Source organism: Hemibagrus wyckioides, linkage group LG08, assembly GCF_019097595.1.
Source record: "Hemibagrus wyckioides isolate EC202008001 linkage group LG08, SWU_Hwy_1.0, whole genome shotgun sequence".
Lineage (NCBI taxonomy): Eukaryota > Metazoa > Chordata > Actinopteri > Siluriformes > Bagridae > Hemibagrus > Hemibagrus wyckioides.
This window is the reverse complement of record NC_080717.1, coordinates 20,779,193-20,806,657: the sequence shown is the minus strand read 5'-3', so window position 1 is coordinate 20,806,657 and position 27,465 is coordinate 20,779,193. Positions and strand designations below refer to the sequence as shown.

The following is a 27,465-nucleotide window of genomic DNA, read 5'->3' as shown; positions in this document are numbered from 1 at the left end:
CGTTACTCTGCAGAAAAATCACATCTTAGCAAGAGAAAATATCCTGAATGTCGTCAAATGTGTCTAGTATTTCCTATTACAGGATGACAACAAACCAAAAATATTAGATTTTTAAATCTTTCTAGTCAAACAAGCTGGAAATAATTTCTTTTTCTAGAAAATTACCTTCTAAACTATATCTCTTTTAAATCAGTATAGAATTAGGGTTACTGATCTTGTATATTAAACATGTTAAATGTCTCTTTCCTAGCATCTTTACGGGGTAGCGGGGTCTGCTCTCTGTTCAGGGTTCAGAATCAGAATCAGCTTTATTGCCAAGCACTGTGGGTTTTACATGCACAAGGTATTTGCTTTGGTGTATTGGTGCACAACAATAAAACATATAAACATAAAGAAAAATCTAAGAATTTTTAAGCTACAGCAAATCATCCGATCTACATATTTTGATTTGGCACAGGTTTTATACCAGATGCCCTTCCTGACGCAACGGTACCCTGCCTGGGAATCGAACCCGGGCTGTAGCAGAGAGAGCTAAACTCCCTTGCTAAGATGTCATTTTTTGCAGTTTCAGTCAATAATAGATATTAATGCAACTTGTTACCATTAAACTGGAAAACATAGCTACAGCTTTGCCTCTGATTCTTAGCGTTGACGCTGGAGACTCCTTCCAAAAATGTGAAATAAATAAATAAAACCAGCGTATTATCCCTTACATGTTACTGTTTATCTGTTTGTATCCACCATTCACCAGTGTAAGTTGGTACTTTTTACATGATTAACGTTTTTCTAATTAAAGTGAAAGAAGTCTTGCATAAAGCACGACTTTTCAGTTTAATCATGCTGAATCTGATACCGTTATAAACAACCACTTACACACCAAGCAGGGTTGAGCAATAGCACTGTGGTCTAAGAAATGTTTATACAAACATGTCCTGGCTCTTTCTGGGTTTATCAGCTGATTGAGGCCGATCCGAAATCCAGATCTGATGCGTGTTTTATTGTTTGGAGTGGAACACTTTACGTCCCTGATTTCCTACTCTCTTTCATTCACATACAGCCTACTATTGAATAGATGCACTCAAACAGATCACATCACACAGGCCAGTTTTTCTTTATCTCTCAGCCTCTGTGTTTTCCCGTTCAACCATACCTGCAGGCGTACGGAGGAAGCTGGAAGGCCAAGGTGCCATGACCTAGAGAACTGAAAGAGCTCCGATTCTGCTCAAGCAGAAGGGCCACCCTGAGGATGGATGAAGTCATTGTTTGCTTGCATTGCTTTTCTAGTCACCCAACGCTAGAGTTCCAAAGAGCTGGTATTTATGCGCATGGGCACACATGACGACAAAATGTGCACGTAGCCAAATGGGAAAAGGAAATGTTCATATTATTAGCAATGACAACCAGTCCAACACATGTTTCTCACTCTGGTTAGAGTGTTTGTGTTGGAGGGACTGCTTGAAGCCAAATGTGTGTGTGTGTGTGTGTGTGAGAAAGAGAGAGAGAGAGAGAGAGAGAGAGAGCTGGAACAAACCCTGGAGGTCTTCGTTTTTTATGCCGAACTTCAAATACAGCTGAGTTTTGTTTGACACATGGATTTTGGCTTATGTTCACAAAGAAAACAGGAATAATAAGGACTCAGTATTTCTGTTCCAGATTGGGTCTGTTGCAATGTATGAAATTCAGTTAAGGCTATTTACGTTTAACCTGAGTACTGATTAAATTAATCAATTCTGTATGGCCTGGGAGCTCTAGTTAATTACACTTACCTGTCCTGCCATCTAGTGGACAAATAGTAAACAGATTTTATTTTTTTACTGAATTTAAAGATTAGAAAATGACCACCATCTGATTTCCGCCACAAAACTAGCTGCCCAGTTTTGTGTGTGTGTGTGTGTGGTGCTCTGAGATTCAGGCTCTGGATCTACTGTAACCCTATGGGGATGCTGAAGATACATGGATGAATTTATTTGAGTTATTTGAGTTATTTGCATTCTTTTAAACTTCCTGTCAGCTCAATCCAGTCTGGCCTTTACATCTTTCATCAGAAAGACATTTCAGGGAGCTGAACTGCTGCTCACTTGATGTTATTCTTTTACAGCATTCTGTGTAAACGCTAAAGAATGTTGTGTGTGAAGATCAGCAATTTCTACGAATCACAAATCTCAAATCAAATTCTGACCCAATTCTCCATGATTTCATTCACTGTGCTGCCAATGAGTATATGTCGTGACATGGCAGATTCATAAAGAGCTCATCACAGAGTTTAGGTGCGAACTAAAGAACCCGCTAGTGATTTAAGAGCTCTAGGAGATATGAGAGATCAGCAGCAAGAATTTTCTGTGGCTGTGGTACATTGAACTCTGTTCAATAGATCTGTCATGAAAGTATATATATAGTACACAGCAAAAATTGCATGTGACTAAGATGTCACTGCATTAAACATTATAGCAGCTATCATAACAATTACTCAGAATTTCAATGTTTTCCTAAGACTGTTTTACAACTGGACATAAATTGCCATGGTGATTAATGGTATTATGGGATCCTTCATGACGTGTTTATGGTGTGAGTTCAGTGTGAGATGGCGACTCTATTGTTTTTAACTTCCTCTTTCTTAGATGGATATTCTATGGGAACAGAGAGAGAGAGAGAGATGAGTTGGAGTAAAATCTATCACATTATCAAGTGTACTACTTTTATACCTTTCTAAAGCGTATTTATAGTTCAGTTAATATAGTAAAATGAAAGGGTACAGTTTAGCACACACACACACACACATACATACATACACACACACACACAGCACTTTTTTTGTTTATTTTTTAACCCATTTCCTGACTCCAATCTCTTGCTCTACCCCTTACATGAGACATTCAGAACAAATGTTTAACCCTAACCCTAAGCTTCTTTACGATCTACAAACCAAATAATACAGTACATTGTCATTAAGAATATAAGCAAAAATAAATATCAGACAATCATACAAAAACCTGTCAAGAACATTTCACCCACACTTTTATTTTAAATGTCTCCAGCAGGTCTACCACTTGGACTGGAACCACTTATACATTTATATACCTTGGTCTGTGGAATTATTATTTTCTTTTTCTTTATTTTTAACAAAATGGAAATATGTAACGACAATAACACAATTATCAGGCCACGTATAGAGACGAGTGCAGTTGTGGTTTTAGCATTTTGCAAAATAAGTGGATTGTTTTCTCTGTGCCCTCAATCATTTTGCAGGTTTGACTCTAATTCATCTCTATAGTGTCTGTCAAAGAGGGTAAGGGAGATGTGAACCGGACCCACGGCTCCTCTCTCAGTGCCAAAATCCATCCAAGGGGATGCAATTGACTTCTCCAACATCAATAACCCTGAAACCACAGACAAAACGGGAGACATGAATCAAGCACACATGGAAAACTTATGTTGAAATCTATTGCATGCAAGCAGTCAAAATGTGAATCAGGGAATGATTTTATATTTCGTAATTTTCTCACTGACCAAAACCAAGTGGCCAAGGAGAAAAAATCTGTATTTTAACGAAAATGTAATGTTATGGGTTAAGCTACACAGGCTAAAAAAGCGATTAACTTCTCGAAAGCAATTAACTGTTAAAATGCCAGTGCTGTTTGCTAAAGACGTGCCATGGTTATGTGAAGCCATTTGTTTTAGATCCACTTTATGGTATAAACACAATTCCTTTTATTCACCACAGGAGCCAGGGGCAACTTTCTCAACCCAACAGGAGCCAATGAAGAAAGGTCTGTTTCCACTAAGGAGGAAAAAAAAAAATCTAATATTGTAAACAAGGAATTTGTTTTATTCCACAAAACACAATAATGTACTGCATGGAAACAGATAAATAAGAGCAGTCATGACTGAATTAGATATTAGCTGGGAGGGTTAAATCTGTTGAATATCTGTCAGTTATTAGAGAGAGAGAGAGAGAGAGAGAGAGAGAGAGAGAAGGGGCATTTGTGATTTCTAATTTTTTAAGTCCATAATGAACTGTTTATATTTCCTCCTAAAACCCAACATGACAAACAGATGAATATAAAAATAGTTCAAACCTAGAAACACGAAACTTACAGTTCTGTTTTCTATCAGTTTTTCTAATTTGCACTTTTTTGGACTATGTGTGCTTAGTCTAATCTAATTTTAGTTTCTCTATAAAAATGGATGTGTAAGTAATCCACCCTTGTTCATGTTTATTACTTTCTCAATCACTGCTGATGATGTTATACTGTAGATGTCAGCAAAATGGGCTGGAAAATATGCAACCAAATGTATACAAAATCTAGGGGACATGTAAATGCTCTACACTCTGGGCTAGAAAGAAATCAGTCCCAGTAATCTGATCTGAGCCTTTTTTTTTTTAATCCTTGGGCCTCAGCCTTGATAGCTGTCTATAAATAAAAGGTAACAGTATAAAAGGTATCTGTATTTTATCCTTTAAATATTCTAGTGGTATACAGACAAAGGTCATTTAAAGCAAGGCAGTATTGGATTTATTATGCAGAGGTTCGTGGGTTATTTATTTACACTAGATAAAGACTGCAAATTGCACTGTTATCTTTCCACCATTATTTCTAGGCTGTGTTTGTTTTAGGAGACTTCTGACAGGAGAATTCGATTTAACTGGTGAATGTGACTGTCAGCGACTTTCCGTTGTTCAGGTGTTTTATTATTTTATTAACTAATGCTATTAAATGATATAAGGTAAGCTAAACTGGCACAGAGGTTAATGTTGTCACCTCACAGCTTACCATCTGAGATTTGGTTCTCTAGTTTCCCATGAAAACATGTATGTTTTATCCAGGATGTATCATTCACACATCACACACAATGTCCCTAGGATACGCTCCGGTTCCTCTGGATCCTCAAGTGGGTACTGAAGATAAATGATCATACTACTACTACTACTACTACTACTAATAATAATAATAAATAATAGAAAATATCACTTCTACTACTACTACTACTACTACTACTACTACTACTACTAATAATAATAATAATAATAATAATAATAATAATACTAATAATAATAAATAGAAAATATTACTACTACTACTACTACTACTACTACTAAATACAGATATGTTCCACTGTAGGGACAGATATATATATATATATATATATATATATATATATATATATATATATATATATATATATATATATATATATATTCTGTGTGATAAAAGATGCTTAAAAAATTATTACAATGCTCATTCAAGCATATTACAGTACGTTGCTGTACCAAAAGCAACCACACGATGTCACTATATCACTATAATTTCCATGTTATATTTCCCCATGTTATATTTGAGCAGGAAATTCAACAGAGCTTCAACAACCCACAACAAGGGTTCAGTCCAAAATCATTAATATATATCGCTACACTCCATTGAGTACTGAGTACTGACTTCTACATCCACCGTAGTGCACTATGTGTCCAGTAGATAGGGGGGAAAAAGTCATTTGGAAATCGTCCAGTGAACTTCAATGTCATTGTTTGTTGACCGCTAAACGTCAAACGCGTGACGTCACGTGGCCGTGGCTACAGGTGCACCACAGCTTGTGCGTCGCTTCAGTGTCTCGCCAGTATGCTGTAATAGATTCACACGTGTCTGTGATGTCAGATATTGTAGATGCGGTGGGTTGATATAGAGTTTAGTAGTAGTTTGTAAGCGTGTGTGTGTTTGGATTTTGGGACGTGCACTATGTGGAACGTGACGGTGCGCGTGAGGGGATTTAAGAAGCAGATAGGAATGTCGCACCTTGAGTCACGGTTTCTGTTCGTTCAGTTTTTTTCGCACTCACATCAGCGTTTCCAAACACACTTGGCTCAAGTGGGAGAGTTTCACTGGATTTAATCTGCTCCTCGAGTCTGAACAGCATCCATGAAGAACCATGAAGCTACCTGAGCTGAGTGACCTGGTCTCCTCCTGACCGCAGGTAAGAGGTGCCGCTTTTGCGTCTTTTAAATAAAACTGGTTTGTTCTGTTGTTTCTGAACGTTCTTTACTCTTGTCCCTGTGACACCTGTAGAGTAAAGTGAGTTCAACATTTTGCTTTATTTTTTCCTTCACCATAGTTTGAGGAAACACTCAAAAGCTCACTTCAGTAAGTGTAACTCGAGTAGCTTCCTATTTATTGAAGGATGTAGGAACAATAACAACAAACCAATGTAAAAATAAAATAAATTCACCTTTATTATACCAGGTGTGTGTACACCTTTTATTTAAAGACAGAATCTAGTTGCTAGGACTATCCTTATGTCAATAATAGTCTGTGTGTGTGTATATATACCGATCAAGCATAACATTATGACCACCTGCGTAATATTGTTTTAGTCCCCCTTTTCCTGCCTTAAACAGTCCTGACCCGTGATGCACTGTGTATTCTGACACCTTTCTATCAGAACCAGCATTAACTTCTGAGCAATTTGAGCAACAGTAGCTCGTCTGTTGGATCAGATCACACAATCCCCGCATGCATCAATGAGCCTTGGCCGCCCATGACCCTGTCGCCGGTTCACCACTGTTCCTACCTTGGACCACTTTTGATAGATACTGACCACTGCAGACCGGGAACACCCCACAAGAGCTGCAGTTTTGGAGATGCTCTGATTCAGTCATCTAGCCATCACAATTTGGCCCTTGTCAAATTCGATCAAATCCTTACGCTTGCCCATTTTTCCTGCTTCTCATACATCAACTTTGAGGACAAAATATTCACTCGCTGCCTAATCTATCCCACCCACTAACATGTTCCATGATGCGGAGATCATCAGTGTTACTTTAAGTAAAAATATACTTTAAGGAATGTTGATCTACCTGAATGACCTGAGAGTGCAATAGTGCTCTGAAGGCAGTATCCACAGATGAAAATTTTAATCTTCAACTTCAGTTGTCTTTTCATTTTTGTGTGGTAACAGGCTGCATTTCTTACTGTGCCATGATTTTTTGACATCGTTCAGTAATGTAAAAGACAAAAATGTTACAAGGAAGTATAATGCACAACTTCTCATTTGACTGAATAATGAACAGTGGCTTCATTTATAAAGTCTGTTACTTAAATGAAAAGTTAGTGTGTAACATCTCATCCCTGCTGACCACCTTGTCCATTTGTCTGGATTATACGGAGTATAAAACGTATTATTATTGACTTTTTGTTAGTAGACAGATCAATTATCACAGCAGCTCGATACAAGGTACTGAGTAAAAACAAAAACATGGTACAACAGGGAAAGTTCTCCAACATTTCCTGAGAGGACAAATTCAGAAGAGAGAAACTGACAGTGTATGACAAGCTTGTGTTTTAAAGTAAACATTTAATATGTTATATTTGTCTTCCTGGTACACAGGAATAACAAACTTACACATGTGAACCTGGATTTGTGCTGAATCTTACCATTTACGTTTCTGGTATTTGGCAAGACGTCCTTATCCAGAGCGACGTACAGTTTATCTCATTTTATACAATTGAGTAATTGAGGGTTAAGGGCCTTGCTCAGGGGCCCAGCAGTGGTAGCTTGGTGGATCTGGGATTCAAACACATACCCTTCTGATCAGTAGTCAACCACATTAAACAATAAGCTACCACTATCCCTCACTTGTCCCTCACTTCCCACCCACTTGCCTTGTACAATTGAATTTCCAAGCATTCTGGCTATTATTATTATGCTTGTTAGTGGTAGTAGTATTAATACAAGGATTTTAAAAAAAATCATGACAAAACTGTAATATAGTCCATTTTTACTCTGGAGAGGCAACTCAAATAAAAGATAAAAATCTCACATAATTCTAAAAATTTTTTATTTTTATTTTTTTAATGTAACATAACTATGTATTGTGTTCCAGTTTCCCAGTCTCTTGATTCGGCAAGAATTATTTTTCACAGTCGTCCTTCCTTTTTCAATAAATCAGAATGTATTTTTCATATTTCTTTAACTTTTCATCAAAGATTTGATCAGTAAGATATTATACGATCAGATTGTCTGCTTTCAAACAAATGTTTATAACTGTCCCTGTGTGAGTTAAGGGCAGTGGTGAGGAAGTGAAATCCTGGCCTCAGTTTAAACAGGGTCTGAATGTAAAATAAATACATGAATAAAAGTTTCAAAGAGCTATTGTTAAGTCCTGTGCTCTGATAGTGTTTTTGGTTTTCTTTCTTTCTTTCTAAAAAAAAAAAAAAAAATAACTAAATCATCGATTGGGGGGTGTGATGGTCTTATCACCCAGAGGTCCTAAAATTGTTTTATTCATTTTTCTGCTATAGTGTTTAGCCAAAGCTTATCCGTTTTCATTTGTGGGGAAAAAAAATAACACGTCATGTGTTTTATGTTTAATGGAATGTCGCAAAGCAGCATTTGGTCCTGTTATAACTTACCAATTCAAGCATCTGAAGTTAATAAGACGGAAAAAATGCCGCTTGTCAGGTAACAGAGAAACTGAAAGTAAAAAAAACAACCCTTTCTGTGGTGTCCTTCATGAAAGTTCTTTTGAATGAGCTGTTGTGTTAGAAATATAATGAATCAATCTGCTCTAGGTAATTAATCTGATCGATCAGAACTAAGATTTCAGTAACACTGTGGTGTAAATAAACCCCATCATGATGCTGGCCTGCTTTATGGGAATAATAAATCAGTAAATAGTTCATTGTGTGTTGTGAGGATCCTGACCAATCGGAATTGTTACACATGAGCATTGTTGGAATTAAATGAATCACAGCATGTGCATGATTCAGCAAACATGTGGTTTGTAGTGAAATTGTGTGTAAAAGCAAGGGAGTTTAACCATTTTACATTAAGGCTTCACCAGTGAGCTTTTCTGCCATGTATCACAAGGCAGTGTGTAGCTACACTATATTGCCAAAAGTTTTGGGACACCCCTCCAAATCATTGAATTCAGGGGTTGGGATTGGCCGCTTAGTTCCAATGAAAGGAACTCTTAATGCTTCAGCATACCAAGACATTTTGGACAATTTCTTGCTCCCACGTTTGCAGGAACAGTTTGGGGATGACCGCTTCGTGTTCCAACATGACTGTACACAAGTGCACAAAGCAAGATCCATAAAGATATGGATGAGCGAGTTTGGTTTGGAGGAACTTGACTGGTCTGCACAACTCAACAGAATACCTTTGGGATAAATTAAAGCGGAGACTGTGAGCCAGGCCTTCTCATTCAACATCAGTGTCTGACCTCACAAATGCGCTTCTAGAGGATATATAATTTGTTCACAGCTACTCAGGTTGTAGTCTGTGCTTTGTTTACCTTTCACAGTAGTGTGTAATAAATCACATCTGCTACAGCTCTGTAGGATGTTTAGGCTCTTTATATCAAGGATCTGAAATATCAAGTGAAGGGATTTATTGTCAGTCCACTCTTTTATACTTATACTTATATTGTGCAACATGCAACAAGGAGGCCAGACATTAATCTAGCATTGCTGACTCAGCTCCGGGGCAACGGTTTGATCCAGGTGTTCCTGTGGGTTTCCACCCATGTGAGTCGTTTGAGTTCTCCGGTTTCCTTTCATGCACCTTTCTTCCTGAAACATGGCAACAGGTGAATCGGCTGTTCTAATTTGCGCCAAGGTGTGAATGTGTTTGCGCCTGGTGCCAGCATCCCATCCAGAGTAACTCCAGATAGCATGCTGGTGGTCTGGTTTAGTTTAACACATGGTGTGCAGAGATTTTGCTTTACCCTCTGATGTTACTTTTGATAGTGTGTGTACATGCGTATCCAGCTACTTGTTCTGTTTAGACCTTAGGCTGCTTCCTCAGCAAGCTTGACTTCCTTTTCACAAGCTGCTGCAGTCAATCACCCTATTCAGCTTTGTGTGTGTGTGTGTGTCCTCACTGGCCTTATCCCATTCCCTTCAGCTAATGGCCCCTCCTTTCCTTGACACAGTCTTTCACTGACCCACCCATCCCCCTTCAGTCACACACCCATGCCACATGAGGCCCTGCAGTCTGACTCAGTGGAGAAAGTTACCCCAGCCAGATTGTACGTACATGTGAGTGAGTGAGTGAGTGTGTGGGTGTTTGTGTTTGTACCAGGCGTTCCTCTGCTGAAACACACTGCTCTGCCCTGCTCTGTCTTCACAGGAAGATCCAGCGTTAATTGAACTCTGTCTCTGAAGGTAATGATGCACTTTAATAGATATTTTATTTTTAGCAATCTCTCTCGTAACAAACCTGCCGCTCTCTCTCAGACTCGACTGCGTGAGCATTGCACTGCACTGCACCACTTTTTTTTACAAGGCTGTCAGAGCTCTGCGAAACGTGCTGAGCAGGGGCTTTTTTCCTGTTTGTGTACATGCGAGCTCAGACCAGCTAACCCGATTTAGCCCTGTAAGAGATCTGTGAGGTTTGTTTTGGTAAAGTGGAACTTGAAGCTTTGTATTTCTGTGAATGTTGACACAGCTGATGAGAACAGCCAGAGGGAAGATATAGTGTTTGATGCTTTCTCAGCAATGTTGTTTCCTTTACTTGGTCATGCAGCATGTTTCTGACATCTCCGGATCTTCTTCTTTTTCTTTTCTTTTTCTTTTTTTAAAGCAGGGTATCTTAAGGTTAAGGTTAAATCTTGCCATATAACACACGTAGCATCATGTAACAGTGCTAAACAGGAGAGACTGAATGGCTGTGTGAACAGCTATAACAGTGATTGAGCTTTTTTACATTTTCAAAAGAAAAGTCCTAAAATGGGGGTTTGATTTTCTCTGGTTGAGAACCTCACCAGTACATTTTGCCCTGTGGATAAACAAACAAACATAATTGTAGAGTAGCATCATTAGAATATAATTATACCTTAAGGATCAGTGTTGTACCCTTTACGTAGTTGTTTACATCGGTCATACTTTGGGGAACAGGAAGGCACCAAGCACCTATTATATCTAGTGAGTTGTTTTAATCTAAAGTTTATCTATTTATATAACTGCTGTAACTCGGTAAATGCGCTGCTTCCTTCCACTCTGTTGTTCAACAGTACCTGTGCTTCTGTGCTAGCTAACCTGTTTGAATGCTGACCTGAAGTTCTGTGTTTCTCCAGCTATGAGCAGGTTCGGTATAGAGCGTCGACTTGGGAGGCTAAGCAGGCAGGGAACATCAGAAGAGCTCCCTGAGCTGAAGGAAGTGGCCGAAGAGGAGAGACGCCAGATACCAGTGGTGACTGTGGAAGATGTGGACGAACCTGTTGATGATTCCTCCGAAAACAAAGAGGAGGACAATGGGGGGAAGAGGAAGACTAAAGAGGAGGAGGCAGCAGAAAGGGAAAGGAAAGCTCAGAGGCAGAGCATGGCCATACAAGAACTGGTGGACACCGAGAGGAACTACTTGAAGCACCTACAGATTTGCACAGTTACTGTTCGCAGAAATCTAGAGAAGCTACAGGTAGATCTGCTTCTTACTGTTGTCATGTTTCATCTAATCACCCCCACATTCAGTCTCTTCAGCAACAGACAGAGTTAACAGTCTGCATGTCTCTGGGCTTGACTGTAATCTGATTCAGCATTTTTGCTATTTATTAAGGCTGCTATTTCTAATAAATGACTTCCAGAACTATTGTGATCATCCAAGTGAAGAAAACACAATCGGATTATTAAATCTGTATCCAAAAGTCCGCCAATATGCAAGTCCTGTTCAGCGGCTAATGTGTAAATGCTTCTTGATGTGGTATGTTATGTAATGTGATCCACTTTGCTGGGACCTGGAAGTCAATTATTTTACAATAACAGCGCACACTGATATGTTCTATTATTTTATGACGGCAACTTGCCATCATCTGTTTATGTGGAGTGTCCATCATACAGGTCCCTGTGTATGCTGTTGCTTTAGAAACGTTAACATATCAGGACAAGTGCATTAATATAAGCCCATGGTTTGCTGCTGAACACCTTCTGACTAATCAGAACCGAGATTTCAGCAGCACCGTGGTATAATATGTTTCATACTAAACATTCTACCTCCTACAGCCCCCACTGGCTAATCTGGATGGAATGTTCCAGCACATTGACAAAGTGATGGACGTGTCCGGCCGACTCCTGAACCTCCTGGACCAGGCACAGGTGAAGCGCAGTGATCCTCAGTACCTTGAAACTCTCTGTAAGTATCACAGGAAAAACTAGACTGTAAAGTTCAGGTTCCTCAGAGTGCTTTCTGTGCACTTGTAGTTTAGACATGTAAAACATAGGTACCTGGAAATACTTAGCACTGTTGAACAGGAACAGGAATTTCAAGTTCAAATTCTTCTTATGTTTTTGCTTCACACCCATCATACCTCCGCCACATGTGTTGTCTGAATGGAATGTACCAAAATTAGCCCTGGCACACTCTGGAAACTGTGATGTAATGATGGAATTTCATCAGAGCTTCGGGGTGTAGAAAACAAATACCTTAAATTAAGGTTGGGTTTGAAAGCCATTTTTATCCACCATGGGATAAAATGACCTTGTTTTTAAGACTCTTATTATGTTATTTACAGACAAAATTGCTCTTAGCTTCATGGTGGGCAGACTAAAAACTTTTTGTTGACGCCAACCTTAACTTTAATTTTAACTGTCCTCTTTTGTAGGTGGTTCTTTCCTCCACATGACAGAAGACATAGAGATGGCATACAAGGAATATCTGGCCAACTATAATAACATCACAGCAATAGAGAACGACTACAAGCAGAAGGAAGCCCAGTGGATGGAAATGGTGAAAGTCATCAAGTCCTCTGCGTAAGTTGTTGTCACCTTTCAGGTTTTCAGTTTACAGCTTTTTATCACCTTGGATTCAATGATCTGGCCTGTGACACATTAATATCCTTCTACACTTTTCCTTTTGTTTCTCTCAGGCCAGATGTGAATGCCTCCACTCTCAGCTTCTTCTTGGTGATGCCTGTACAGAGAATTGCCCGTTACCCCCTGCTGCTGCAAACAATACAGAAACACACTGATCCCCAGCATCCTGCCTACTCCCAGCTGGAGCACACGGCCCACACCACCGTCCAGCTCAACTGCAGGATTAACGAGTACAAACGCTTCCGTGAAGTGGGTAAGGACCTGACTTCAATTCTGGACAACATTTACAGTATCAACATTGTTTGCTTATGTCAACATGGTCGGCTTTTGGTTCTTAACATAAAAGTTTATTATATGTCACGGTTGTGTTTTCCTTTTCCGTTACATAAAAGCTGACAAGTACAAGAAGACAGAAACCCTGACCATCAAAGACAAGATCAACCGGCTGAGTGGTCACAGCATTGCTAAGAAGACAGCCAGACTGGGCCAGTACATTAAACATGAAACTGGTATTGTACCAAAGGTATCGCACATTATTTACTAAAGCTCCCCTATTGTATAAAGTGAGATTACGCCCTATAGTTAAACCGGCTTAATCTTTAAACAGCATAGGCTTTGTCTTTCTTTGGATTGGTGTAAATGGGGCTGAAGGGGCAATCAGACCTGTATGCATACTTCACACTTTGTGAATTGCACCAGGCAATAGCTGAGACTTGGACTCAGTTTGCTGAAAGAAAATATCTATAACTTTAAAAGCCTTGCTGTTTATATACAAGCAGAACATTGCTAGTGCTGAAACTGATTCATATATTCTGTCTCTATATTTTAATTGTAGGTAAAAGATGAAGAGTTTGATGCCCTTGCAGGATTTTTCTTTGTTTTGGAGAAGGCTGTCACAGATCTGCATTCTAATATGGGAACCTATCTCAGCCACCTGCAGGTATGTTATGAATGCACACCCATTTTTTAAAACTCTTATTTATTATGAATATTTTTCACTCGTCCAAGCATTTCATGACATTCACTGACCAGGCATAACATTATGACCACCTGCCTAATATTGTGTTGGTCCCCTTTTGCTGCCAAAACAGCCCTGGCCCGTCATGCACTGTGTATTCTGAAACCTTTCTATCAGAACCTTAACTTTAACATTACTTTAGCATTAACTTCTTCAGCAATTTAAGCAACAGTAGCTCTTGGATCGGACCACAGTCTTCTCTCCCCACGTGCATCAATGAGCCTTGGCCGCCCATGACCCTGTCGCTGGTTCACCACTGTTCCTTCCTTGAGCCACTTTTTATAGATACTGACCACTGCAGACCGGGAACACCCCACAAGAGCTGCAGTTTTGGAGATGCTCTGATTCAGTCATCTAGCCATCACAATTTGGCCCTTGTCAAACTCGCTCAAATCCTTACGCTTGCCCATTTTTCCTGCCTCTAACACATCAACTTTGAGGACAAAATGTTCACTCGCTGCCTAATCTATCCCACCCACTAACATGTGCCATGATGAGGAGATAATCAGTGTTACTTTAAGTAAAAATATAATTTAAGGAATGTTGATCTACCTGAATGACCTGAGAGTGCAATAGTGCTCTGAAGGCAGTATCCACTGATGAAAATTTTAATCTTCAACTTCAGTTATCTTTTCATTTTTGTGTGGTAACAGGCTGCATTTCTTACTGTGTCTAGCCATCACAATTTGGCCCTTGTCGAACTCGCTCAAATCCTTACGCTTGCCCATTTTTCCTGCTTCTAACACATCAACACTGAATCAGTGTTATTCACTTCACCTGTCACTGTTCATATAGCCTTGCTCTTTTCGCTTTTATGGGAAGACCCTGTGGTGTTAAATTTGTGTCATAGCGTTGTGTATAGTGCAATGTTCTGAGCTGTGAACTGTTTTTGTTACAGAGGTTCCTCAGCTGTAGGCCAGAGGAGGCTGACTTGGACCTGGAGGGTGACAAGGCAGCTCTCTTCTCAAAGGAGATTACTGTTGCACTTAGACAGTGGATATTCCCTGTTTATGTGAGTGCTCAAATTATACATGAAAGTTATGAGAAATGTGTGTCATGTCAGCCAATCATCAATTTCAAGCTTAACGGATTTAGTAGACCCCCTGAGCAGGCCAAAGATGATGATGGCAAGGGAATTTCATAAGACTTTCATGAATTCCCTGTGTCATATTCATTAATGCCAACAGCAGGGAGATTCCCAGACACACCGAGCATGCTCAGTTAGAGAAAGTGGGCGGAGCCTGTAAAAACCCTCAGTATGTCCTGATTGTGAAACAATTTTCATCTTGACCTAGGCTCAGAAGGCAGAGATGTTGTACAGATGTGCAGAATTGAAGTTTCATCACAGTAAAACATCAGTCCATTTCCATTCCAAAACTGGTTGAAACCCAACACTGATTCAGTACATGTTGTTATGCACTGAGCATAAATTTATAAATGTACTTGTGTTAACTACAGGAGGCTCGTCTGAATACTCTGGTATTCAAACCACTGTCGTCTCTGCATGAGCTGATGGCCGGGCCACGCAACCTGATCCGCAAGAGGAAGGACAAGCTGCTAGACTTTCAGGCGATTGAGGAGAAAAGTAGCCTGAGCTATGACGAACAGGCCATTGCCAACACCTACAAGACTATTAACACACTGTTGCTCAATGAGCTGCCTCAGTTCAATGCTAAAGCCATGCAGTTGCTGTGGGCCACTCTGGGTGCCTTCAGCTGCCTGCAAAAAGACCTGGCTATGGACATGGAACAACTGGCCACCAGCTTTACTCATCAGGTGGGTAAAAGAAGTGCAATTGGGGATAACAGAATGGCTTGTGTAAAGACTTTAAGGCATAGCTCAGCGCATCCAATTCCCATAATCCACAGGCAACGAAACAATTGGTCTTTGTTCTGCACTCTTGTTTGTCAGTAGGACTCTAACTGGATATAGAGCTGAAATGCAAGCCATTTTACAAAACTGGTGTTAACAAAACAAAACACATTTATTCACATTATCAGGTTACACTTCTAACAAGGTGGAATCCACGACAACTCGACCTATAGATGCTTTATGTTTATATCTTTCTCTCTCTTTTCTTTATGCAGCTCCCACACACTTATCTGGACAGCAATGCATTCTGGGAGTGGGCAGAGAGCTCAGTGCTGGAGGGTGCCAGGAAGCTGGAGAAGTTGTGTCAGAGCGTTCAGGATGAGCTCAATGCTCCCATTGTGCAGGTCCGTCCCAACACAGGGCCTTGTTATTTGTCTGTGCTGCGTGGGTTTACACCATGTCCACACTTAACTTGTTATGGAGCCTATGAGCCATAGCAGAACAGCGTAGGAAAATGTGCTCAGTAGAGCCATTCACCTTGAATTAGCCAGCCCAAGGGTCATGTGTTTCATATGAGCCCACCCATTAAGCAAACCCCTATCCCAAGCCAAACATTTTATGACGAGGCATACTGTATTACAGCTGGGAGCAAACATCTGTTGTGTATTTGTACAGTTCCTTTTAATATGGAACATATGAAATTAGAAAGATAGCAAAGTCTTGAAGAAAAATGACATTTCTTAACCTTAACTTTTACTCTAACAATATAAGTAGACAGGACATAGTTGTCGTTATTCATAATAGTGTGACTCTCCTGTTTGGAAAATGGCATTACTTCACTGTTCGTGGTTACTGATGATTGGCATAAGGTCATTTTTTCCCATCTGATGATTATGTTGAACAGGCAGATTGTGACAGATGAATTGTGACTGATCTGTTCAGCATACTATCAGAGAGTAATTTCTAATCAATAGTTTCTGCCTGTTTATGTCATTTCTTCTGACATCTTCATAAGCAGGCCTTAAATGATCAAAGGCCACATACTACATATGATCAGTCCCTGGCTTTATTTCATTCAGGGCATTTAGAGATGCCCCAAATTAAAAGCTGACTGGTCTATTAGCGCAGCATTTTTCGGGATGGGAGTATTTAAAGTCTTTTCTAATTATGGGGCTGCGACATCTCTTCCAGCTGCATCAAATGAACAACAATTGAAATGTCACGGTGCGTGAGCAGTCATGATGATCTCATCTCAGTATACTATATTTTGTAGTCTGTGGCACGGGTTTAATTCAGCCAGGCAGGAGCTTGCAAGACTATGGCTTTTACAGTGTCATGGGCAATAATTAGATCACTGAGCCAGATACATTTTGCTAAACACATAACTTTATTACCACAGTGGTAAAGCTTCTATAATTGACAGTTTCACAGGATTGGATTATGATTATTACTGTTTTAAAGTTCTTGGATCTGTCTGGTTTGACAAAATAAGTAGCAGTGACACCACTGTCATGCTTCATAAATCTCATTTTGAAATGTGATTCTGCCACTTCTCTTGCTTTTCTATGACTGACTAGGCCAATACTTTCTTTAGAAATAACTTCTGGTAGTGTTTCGTATGTGAGATTCAGGTGAATTATTCCCATTTACTAACACGTATCATTATGAACACAGTGACAAGCTTAGCAGATTCACAGAAGTAAGATTAAATCATGAGGTGTTTTATTTCTCTTCCAACACAGTAATATAACAAGGAACGTGTGCTATTGTGTAATGGTATTGAACAATGTATGTGTGTGTGTGATCTATCAGCCTGTTGTTGCTGTGTCTGAGAGGCAACTGAAAGGATTGATGGACAAATACGGTGCAGAAAAGCTCTACCAGCTGACTGGGCCTGTGGTGGCCTTGCGTGACCTTGACCTCAACCTGAACAAAGGCAATCTGGTGGCTGTGATCAGCGAAATGGACACGCGAGGGGACCGCCGGCGCTGGCTGGTGGACGCAGGAGGTATTCGTTATTCATCATCATTAAACACAACACTAATGATTACAAGAAGGGGAAATCTAATAATAGCATTTGTGAGCAGCTATCTGAAATAGAATTACTTACAAACGCAAGCAAGACTAAACCAAGCAGCACAGAATGGCAAATAAATAAGAAAAAATATCAAACATATGTTGCAGGAAAGGCCTAAATGTTTAAACTTGTTATGTAAGAACCCATTAACTGGCCACTCTTAAGATCCTAATGAGAATCTAAACAAGTGTTTTTCTATTAAAGACTGGACACAGTCAATGCGATAGGTAAAACACTTATACACAGTGCTATATTTTGAGATAATGTACTGTATCTAGACACTTTCTTATAAAATACAAAGCTACATTTCAGAATATTTTGCTTTTCCGATTATTTAACTTCTGAATTTTAATTCATTCTTTGACGCTTTATTATTTACTTCATTCTTTGACGCTACGTTCTAGGAATACTGCTATAACAGCACACTCGACTCATCTGCAAATCCTTACATGAAATTACTACTCTAGCAATCCAGAGAAAACCGTCAATATATTTCCTAAGTGCTGTCAGTCTGTGCATCGCATGGAAACTCAATACTCTATTTAACAACGGCTTCTTCGCATACTACAACTACAAAACCCAATCACAGCCGTGCCACAAAACTATTTTTATTTAACATTTCAACCTTCTGGCTCTATGAAACACTTACAAAAATAAAAAAGAAAGAAAATTGTAGTCAATTGCAACTGTTTTTACAGATCAAACGGAGGAAAAAAAATGGCATTGTTCAATTCTGAGGAAAATATTATGGAATCACCATGTCCTTTGCAGTTCTAAAACAAACACCTGTATCCGATTACATCTGCTATATAGTCTGCAGTTAAAAAAGAGTGCTTGCACACCTTAGTGAGCTTTTGAACCAAGCTGATTGACATAAATCATGGCTCCAACACGAGAGATGTCAGGATTATTAAACTTCTTGAAGAAGGTAAATCTTCACAGAATGTTGCAAAAGATGTTGGTTGTTCCCAGTCAGCTGTGTCTAAAATGGACCAAGTACAAATCAAATAGGAAGGTTGTAAAAGGGAAGTGTACTGGTAGACCAAGGAAGACATCAAAGCTACAAGATAGAAAACTTAAACCAATATGCCTTGAAAACAGAAAATGCACAACAAAACAAATGAGGGATGAAAATGGGCAGAAAGTGGAGTCAATGTCTGTGACCGAACTGTAAGAAATCGCCTAAAAGAAATGGGATTTTCATACAGAAAAGCCAAATGAAAACCATCATTAACATCTAAACAGAGAAAAACAAGGTTTCAGTGGGTTAAAGGAAAGCAATCATGGACTTTGGATGACTGGATAAGAGTGATATTCAGTGATGAATCACGAATCTGCATTGGGCAGGGTGGTGATGCTGGAACTTTGGTTTGGTGCCGTTCCAGTGAAATATATAAAGACAACTGCCTGAAGAAAACATGCAAATTTCCACAATCATGAATGATATGGGGTTGTATGTCAGGTAAAGGTATGGGAGAGATGACAGTCATTACATTCTCAATAAATGCACAAGTTTATATTGAGATTTTGGACACTTTTCTTATTCCATCAATTGAAAGGATGTTTGGTGGTGATGACATCATTTTTCAGGATGATAATGCATCGTGCCACAGGGCAAAAGCTGTGAAAACTTTCCTTCAAGAAAGACATACACTACCAGTCAAAAGTTTGGACACACCTTTTAATTCAATGTTTTTTGTTTAGGGATTTATTTTCTACATTCTAGAACAATACTGGAGATTTCAAAACTATGAAATAACACACATGGACTTAAGTAATCCATATGCAATGACAACAAAAAACAGTCAGTTGTTATTTTAAGACACGAAGGTCAGGTGTTCTGGAATAGTTCTTGCAAGAACAGTATTGTCAAGTGCATTTGCAAAACCCATCAAGCACCATGATGAAACTGGCTCACATGAAGACCATCCCAGGAAAGCAAGACCAAAACTTACCTCTGCTCCAGAGGAGAAGTTCATTTAGAGTTACCAGCCTCAGAAATCACCAATTAACAGCACCTCAGATTAGAGCGGTTATGAAGGCTTTACAGAGCATCAGTAGCAGACATATCTCAATATCAACCGTTCAAACGAGATTATTGTATATTTCGGCCGCCTTCAGCATTGTTTTACAATGTAGAAAGAAATAAACATCAGGAAAGACCATGGAATTAGAAGGTGTGTCCAAACTTTTGACTGGTAGTGTATAATGTCAATGGCATGGCCTGCAAATAGTCCGGACCTCAATCCAATTGAAAATCTATGGTGGAAATGAAAGAAAATGGTCCATGACAAGGCTCCAACCTGCAAAGCTGATCTGGCAACTGCAATAAGAGAAAGTTGGAGCTGGATTGATGAAGAATACTGTTTGTCGATAGTTAAATCCATGCTTCAAGCTGTTATAAAAGCCAGAGGTGGTGCAGCAAAGTACTAATGGTGTTTTTGTTTGGTGATTCCATAATATTTTCCTCAGAATTGACTGATTCCATATTTGTTTCCTTTGTAAAAACAGTTCCAATTAACTACAATTTTCTTTCTTTTTTTTTATTTTATTTTTGTAAGTGTTTCATAAAGCCAGAAGGTGGGAATGTTAAATGTGGCATGTCTGTGATTGTTTTTTTTTTCCCACACAATTAAACAATTGAATGAACATCTTCCAAGAGTGGTGTTTCCATACTTTTTTGCCAGGGGTTGTACTTTCATTGATAGAGCAAATCTAAATAAAATAGCCATATTGTGTCTGAAGTAAGTTACTTCATATTAATTTGTTGTTATAGACCTCGTTATATAAAAGCAATATCACACTGACAGTCGTGATGAATATCAGCACAGTTGAGAATAATTGTGGCTTTATGCTTACGGCTCAAATAGTTTTGATTCTACGAACCATGTGGTCAATCTGCCTTTGAAGCTGTTGTAAAATCCTGAATAAACACATACCTGTGAATGCATCACAATAACTGAATTCTGTATTAACACGGAAGGTTTTATACCCATAACCATTATATCACTTAAGCCATTGTTCTGTTCATAGAATACTCTAATCTGTTATGTTAGCCACAGCTGACTGTTAACAAACTACTCTCTGTGGTAGAAGGATGATAATAAGTGTCACTTATTTATTGAATGCTGCCTTTTATTGTTGCTCTTTCATGCCTCAGAACACCATTACCTGTGATAAAACTGTGGCTTATAGCTTTAATACTACTACTTTTATGTTTTCTCTAAGGATTATTTTTATACTTGGATTGTTTTGTTTTCTAAAAACTGATGATATAAAGTGCAGTTGTTTTGTTATTTAAAGTCCATCCATTTTCGCTAGCATATCTTTGCGTTAACCTAACCTTGCATTAATATTAATAAATATTGTTTTTTACTATCAACAGCGACATCTACTGCTCATTTGTTGTCACTGCATTAGCGTGCCATTTTAATGTTACGTATACATCAAAACCTGTCTGTCTTTTCAGGTCCCAGGGGTTATGTTCCAGCATCCAAGCTGACTCGCTACAACCATGTTTCCATGGTACAGCCTCCTCCTTCTCCACTCCTCAGCGCTACATCCAATGGTCCAGGAACAAGGAGACACTCGTACACACCAGGAATACAGCCTAATATCACCATGACTACACCCTGCTTCCAGGTGACCGACACTGCTATGGGCATTAAGTGGCAGGTTATGAAAGCCGGCCAGATACTCCGTCGGAATTGTGTGTCAGAAGAGCTGAAGAGATTGATGCTCTCAAGGCAGAGCAGCATCGCTATCAATCACGAAGACACACACACACTGAAACAGTATGCCTACTTTAAGGAAGAGTACAATGTGAATCACAGCACAGTAAGATGATGAGCACAGAAATGAGCAGCATGGCCTCAGCAGCCATGTTAGATTTTAATTTCTCCATGGTTACGTACTCGCACTGAATTATTCATTCATGTGCTTTGGCTGTCAAACGGCATATTATTTTGCCAGCTTTTACTGAGAAATCTGAAGCCATGATGAGCTGTTCTCTGGCTGAGTGGGCGTAGGTGTGAGGGTGAGATTTATGGCAGCTGTGACAATAAAAGTGTGGCCGTTCTTTTTATTTTTTTCCCCCACGACGGAGCCATTAATCATTGGGTCATTAAACACAGCCAGGCAACATCCAATTTCAAAGCTGTGTTGTATCCTTCACCTTTGTAAACTCAGGTGAGGGAGGTTAATAATTTGCCAACAAGATATTATCTGTTTAAAAACTGTTTGCTCGGTAGGGTGGTTCAGTGATACAGCAGGTAGTGTTGCTGTGATTCACATTTCATGACGGATTCATGACGGCCTTTCTGCTCTTGTCTGCATAGAATTCCTTTAGGCGTTCTCATCTAGTTTATATACTGTATGTATGTGTCTGTGTGTGTGTGTGCACACATTGGTGATTGATTGACATCTCTTCAAGTGAGTACTCTCGCACCTTGTTTCCAGAACAGGTTCCAGATCCACCATAGACCTAAACTGAATAAATGGTTAGAGAAAGCGCAAATTAATTCATGCATTTTATTTACACATAGATGTTTTATTTGTAGTAGACGTTACCTGTATTGGCCACAAGGGGGCGGCCGTAGCCTTCATTATGATTTGAGGCTCTGGCACCAGCTTAAGAACAGTAAATAGGTCAATGTTTATATCATTCTAAAATATATTATGGAGTATAAAATGAGAATAGAGCAAGTGAACATGGCAACGGTGAAATTCTCCCTGATGCATTTTACTCAATTTTTACTATTTTTAATTTTAAAACATGATGGGATCTTTTTGTTAGATAAAAATATTCAAGGACAGGGTGATGTGATGTATGTCCCATATTATCTTCCAATAAGACAGCCCAAATGATTTTATATTTTTCATACCATAATAATTTGCAAACAGTAACACATCTTTGCAAAGACATCTTGACATGTTAACAAGGAAGCTCTGGAGTCTTGAAGACTTTACACTGTAGAGAAATGTAACATTACAGCTTTATTTTTGGCTGTTATGAAGGCCTTACTATGGAGAATCCATCAATCTTCTCACAGAAAACTTCACCAGATCAGCGATTAAGCAGTTTATGTAATGCTTCCACTATGTTAATTGACAAAATATTAGAACAATTCCATTGTTATAACCTTTCCTGCTACAACTAACGTTAGAAGTCTGTTATAGAAAACTAATCATCTCCTTCTGACCAGTCAGAATGAAGCAGTACGTTGACAGTTTTGTCTTTTTAAACGCTGTATCCTACATTAAAAGAAGCAGAATATGGACTAATAGTGGAGTCTAAACTGATTTCCCCATTGCTGTGTACAACTATTACTAAACGTATCATTAATGTATTTATCTTCTGCACATAGCTGCTGTGAATGATTTGGTTTGGGCCGCATCCCAGTTTACTCTACGGTAAAGTAGCAGTGAAAAGTGAACTCCATTTCTTCATTAAAAGCTTACTTATTTTCTCCTTCTTCTGTTTTTCCAGGTGTTTGCAGGGTACGACTTCATAGCACGGAGCAGTCACGAGCTGTCCTTGCGGTCCGGAGAACCAGTGCGCGTAGTGGAGCCCCATGATAAACGCGGCAATGCCGAGTGGAGTCTGGTGGAGGTGCGAGGTCAAAGAGGCTACGTCCCCTCTAACTACCTCGCCATTCTGCCTTCGGTGGTGGCATCACCCACCCTCCCTTTCCACTAGAATCTACCACCACCACAGCATGTCTCCATGTGTACTCTAAACACTCCCACACACACACAACTGAAGGGCTCTCCATGTGAGTGTGGGGAGGTGGTGATTTTGCTGTCCAGTCTGTGAGCTGGAGTGGTGCTCGGGACTCATCCCGAGTCTCGTCTGCAGATCAGCTCTGTCTAAAGCTGCTGCAGAGAGAGAGCAGTTTGTCACAGCCGCAATACCAGGTGGAGATGAGCTGTGCGGCACTGATGGAGTGTGTACTGTGTGGGTTTAACAGACTCTTCAGCAGAATTATTTGTCTGTGCGAATGCCTCTCTGACTGAGCACGATGGAGGGCATAGAGTGATGGAGTGATGGGATAAAGAGGTGAGGGACGTGTCCTATGCCTCAAGCACTGCTGTGCAGTATCTGTCTCTGAATCTCAGAGGAACTTAAGAACCTTGAACTTAGCTGGATCTAAAGGTGTGAGTCAGTTCTGATAAACCTGACTACCATGCAGAAGGAGACATATTCGCTACATCTGGATGAGCTTTTAATTATTTTTAATCACTGTGAGAAAATAATTCCCGAATGAAATGTATAGAAGGTGCTGGAATATTTTTAGAATTATGAGACAGTATGGTATGTAGATATGGAAGTGTAAAAATGTTCAGAACATTGTAAATAATTTTGTCCCGTAATTGTGAATTGCAAAACCTTACTCAGTTTTAACACTGGATTAACATTGCATTGTAGTTGTGTATTGGCATTTTTTTTGCACAGTGTGTTGCACAGATTTAACTACTGAGCTTTTTGTAGATGAAGAAAAGTCCAAAACTTCAGCAGATGCTATTGTTGCATCGAATGCAGAGAGAAGACCCGGCTTGCTGCAGTGTGTGCACGCCTGCAGTTACTGGAACTCTCCACTAGAGGCAGCACAGTTCCATTCTTACAGCCTCTCTTTTCACTGGAATAAGCTTATTCTGTCCGCAGATTTACTCACCGTATGTTCTCAGAAGTAATCATGTACTCTCTGTCTGTCTCTCTCTCTCTCTCTCTCTCTCTCTCTCTCTCTCTCTCTCTGCTGTCCAGTGTTGTGTGGAATTGCTTTGGGGTCATATTTAAAAAATCACTGTGGCTTTAAGCATTACCTCAAATAGTACTGAGCTTAAACCAAGAAAACAGAGAGGTAGAATAATCTCTGGACTTTCTGTCCTTCTGATCCATTATGAAGCTTTACTGGAATCATTTTAATTTATTTTTTATTTATTTTTTGCTGCAAAGTTTAAGAACAAGTGTATCAGTAGATTGCTTATTACTTGTTACTTATTAAATTGTCCAATTGTGCAGAACATTTTATTTTGCTCATTTTATTTTTAGTATTTTATTTCTTTTATCATCACACTATAATCATACCAATACGGTATTTCGTGACTTCTTGGCGGTCTATCTGCTAATGTCTGGAGCATTATACATGGCACGGGGTTTGGTGGTCTGATTATAGATTTATTTTTGAAAGCAGAAACCAGGATTCGATGCTGCATTTAGCTCAAACGCAGCTATTCCTGTGAGAGCGTGTGAATGTCACTGCACCACCAGTGATGGCTGTATCTTGCCTGCTGCACACTGTGTGCTGTGTGTGTGTGAGAGAGAGAGTGTGAGTGTGTGTGTGTGTGTGCACTCTCTCTCTCTCTCTCTCTCTCTCTCTCTCTCTCTCTTACACACACACACACACACACACACACACACACAGATGTGCATGGATGCATGTTCTGTGTTTGTCAGTGTCTCCTCCCATAGCCATAGCTGCTTGTCAGCAATGATTTGATGCATTGACTCCCTTCAGCTACTGCCACCTCGCTGAGGCACAACACACTATAAATAAATTTTTCTATTCAGCTGGCTAAAAATAGCTTCTTGTCGGCAGGATCCCTCTGCCGTGCTGCACTCCCTCTGTGACGCTGTTAGTGCGTCTGTTTTCTCTCCCGTAACACTGATTTGTACCGCCCCCTTTTTTTTTAACCCTCATCTCACAGCCAGGGTTGCATGCTAAGGTATTGTGATATGGCTACCTTATGTCATCTTGTGTGTGTGTGTTTAATATTGAGTGCCATGTGCAGAGGAAATCAGTTGAGAATAAGACTTTTATAGGAATATAGAAAACCTAGAGCTAGATTGGATTTGTCTATTTTGGTTGCAGGAGGCGCATCTGTATCCAGCACTCTGGAGAACATGTTAGTTCCAGTCGAGCGACTGACCATCCTGCTAAGAAAATCTCCCAGCATACAACACAGTTCTGCACAGAGCTGCAGTGCAGCAATAGCCTGGGATTAAAGCGGCTATAATCGATGTTGGTGATCCTTCTAACTTCCGCTAGACCTGCCATCTCTTCACTTTGGTCCTTTCATCTAAACATCTCTTTTATGCTCAGTGCTTTAACACTGAAGCATCATGTTCCAGAAGGGAATGCATGCAATTACACACTAGATTTCAGATCAATAAACTTCACCACGATTCACTTTATAGAATTAAGTAGATCAGAAGAGCCTTGGGTCGATCCTGAGATCCTGAGATGTCTGCGTTTTCCTGTTCTCCCAATGTTTTGTCTGGATTCACTGCTTTCCTTCCAAAATCATGCAAGTAGTTGGATTTGTTATGCTAAATTGCCTGTATGTGTGAATGTCTATGCATTGTGCTTTCCAGGGTTTCTTCCCACCTCACACTCAGAAATCCTGAGATCCAACATGACCAAGATAGTGATCTGAAGATTGAGAAATGAAAGAGGCTAGATTAAAAATCTGCAACCCATCACTGCGTTTTGTAAGTTGTATCCAATGACCGAAATCAGATATCTAACTTTTCACACTAAACAAAACTCTGACTGTTCAATCTGCAAGGTAGACCATTTAGATCATTTAGGTCTCACTGGTGCTATAAGCTCTCACTGATCTTCGCTCTAGACCTCACCTACTTCCTGTCTGGCTAGCATGTGCCACATCTACACCTCCATTCTGAGTAGCATTTCAATCTACACCAGCACAAGCGTGAATGATCTGCACCTGATTTTGCAATGAACACAATTTATACCAAGACAGTGGTACAAATACTGCAGTCTATGTTGTAATACAAGGTAAACAACCTATCCTGCTTCCTCTCGAATTCCATTCATTATTAAACATTAAACAAGTAATATTGATCACCAGAGTTGTAAATTCACCTGCTCGTAACTGATAATCGAATGCTGCAAATGAAAGTTGCCAGTACAGTGTAAAGTGTGCACTTGCACTATGTCCTGCCGTTAACGTGAACAGAAGGGTTGCTGAGACGTGTCCAGTGTGGATTATGATATTTACACGTGCCATTTCTGTCAATCGGAATAAATTCAATCCGTTCGTAGATTTTGAAAGTAGTGTTTATATGTGCTCTACTCATTAGACTCCAATTCAAATATTTGTTTATCTTTTTGTTACATACACTATATTCCCAACAGTTTTGGGACGTCTGCCTTTATATGCACATGAACTTTAATGACATCCTATTCTTAATCTGTAGGGTTTAATAGGGAGTTGGCCCATCCTTTGCCGCTATAACAGCTTCAAATCTTCTGGGAAGGCTTTCCACAAGGTTTACAAGTGTGTTTATGGGAATTTTTGACCATTCCATTAGAAACGCATTTGTGAGGTCAGGCTCTGATGTTGGACAAGAAGGCCTGGCTCGCAGTCTCCACTCTAATTCATCCCAAAGGTGTTCTGTCGGGTTGAGGTCAGGACTCTGTGCAGGCCAGTCAAGTTCCTCCACACCAAACGCGATCATCCATGTCCTTATGAACCTTGCTTTGTGCACTGTCAGGCAAGTACCTTCTCCTGGCAACCGCCAAACCCAGACTCGTCCATCGGATTGACAGAGAAACATGATTGGTCACGCCAGAGAACACGTCTCCACTGCGTTAGAGTCCAGTGGCGGCGTGCTTTACACCACTGCATCCAACGCTTTGCATTGTACTTGGTGATGTAAGGCTTGGATGCAGCTCCTCAGCCATGAAAACCCCTTCCATGAAGCTCTCTGTGCACTGGTCTTGAGCTAATCT

General features: G+C 39.8%; 1 protein-coding gene across 2 annotated transcripts; it reads left to right on the top strand.

Annotated features, from left to right (window-relative positions):
- Positions 1-5,589: 5,589 nt before the first annotated feature.
- arhgef37 (Rho guanine nucleotide exchange factor (GEF) 37) lies at positions 5,590-24,743 on the top strand. Of its 2 annotated transcripts, XM_058397579.1 has the most exons (14): positions 5,590-5,967; positions 10,123-10,157; positions 11,069-11,409; positions 11,991-12,120; positions 12,590-12,737; positions 12,854-13,053; positions 13,193-13,323; positions 13,636-13,740; positions 14,717-14,830; positions 15,277-15,594; positions 15,906-16,034; positions 17,443-17,638; positions 21,177-21,349; positions 23,196-24,743. In XM_058397579.1, exons 3-14 carry the CDS (start codon positions 11,071-11,073, stop codon positions 23,403-23,405), a joined length of 2,193 nt encoding a protein of 730 aa, XP_058253562.1. In that variant the 5' UTR covers positions 5,590-5,967; positions 10,123-10,157; positions 11,069-11,070; the 3' UTR covers positions 23,406-24,743. The 2 variants fall into 2 exon arrangements, with proteins under 2 accessions (XP_058253562.1, XP_058253561.1); XM_058397578.1 differs by lacking the exon at positions 10,123-10,157.
- Positions 24,744-27,465: the final 2,722 nt, after the last annotated feature.

Excerpts from the sequence above, each read along its gene's own strand:
- arhgef37 (XM_058397578.1), top strand. The coding sequence starts at position 11,071 with ATGAGCAGGTTCGGTATAGAGCGTCGACTTGGGAGGCTAAGCAGGCAG. Across the intron at positions 13,741-14,716 it reads CCTATCTCAGCCACCTGCAG|AGGTTCCTCAGCTGTAGGCC; the intron begins GTATGTTATGAA and ends TTTTTGTTACAG. Across the intron at positions 21,350-23,195 it reads TGACTACACCCTGCTTCCAG|GTGTTTGCAGGGTACGACTT; the intron begins GTGACCGACACT and ends CTGTTTTTCCAG.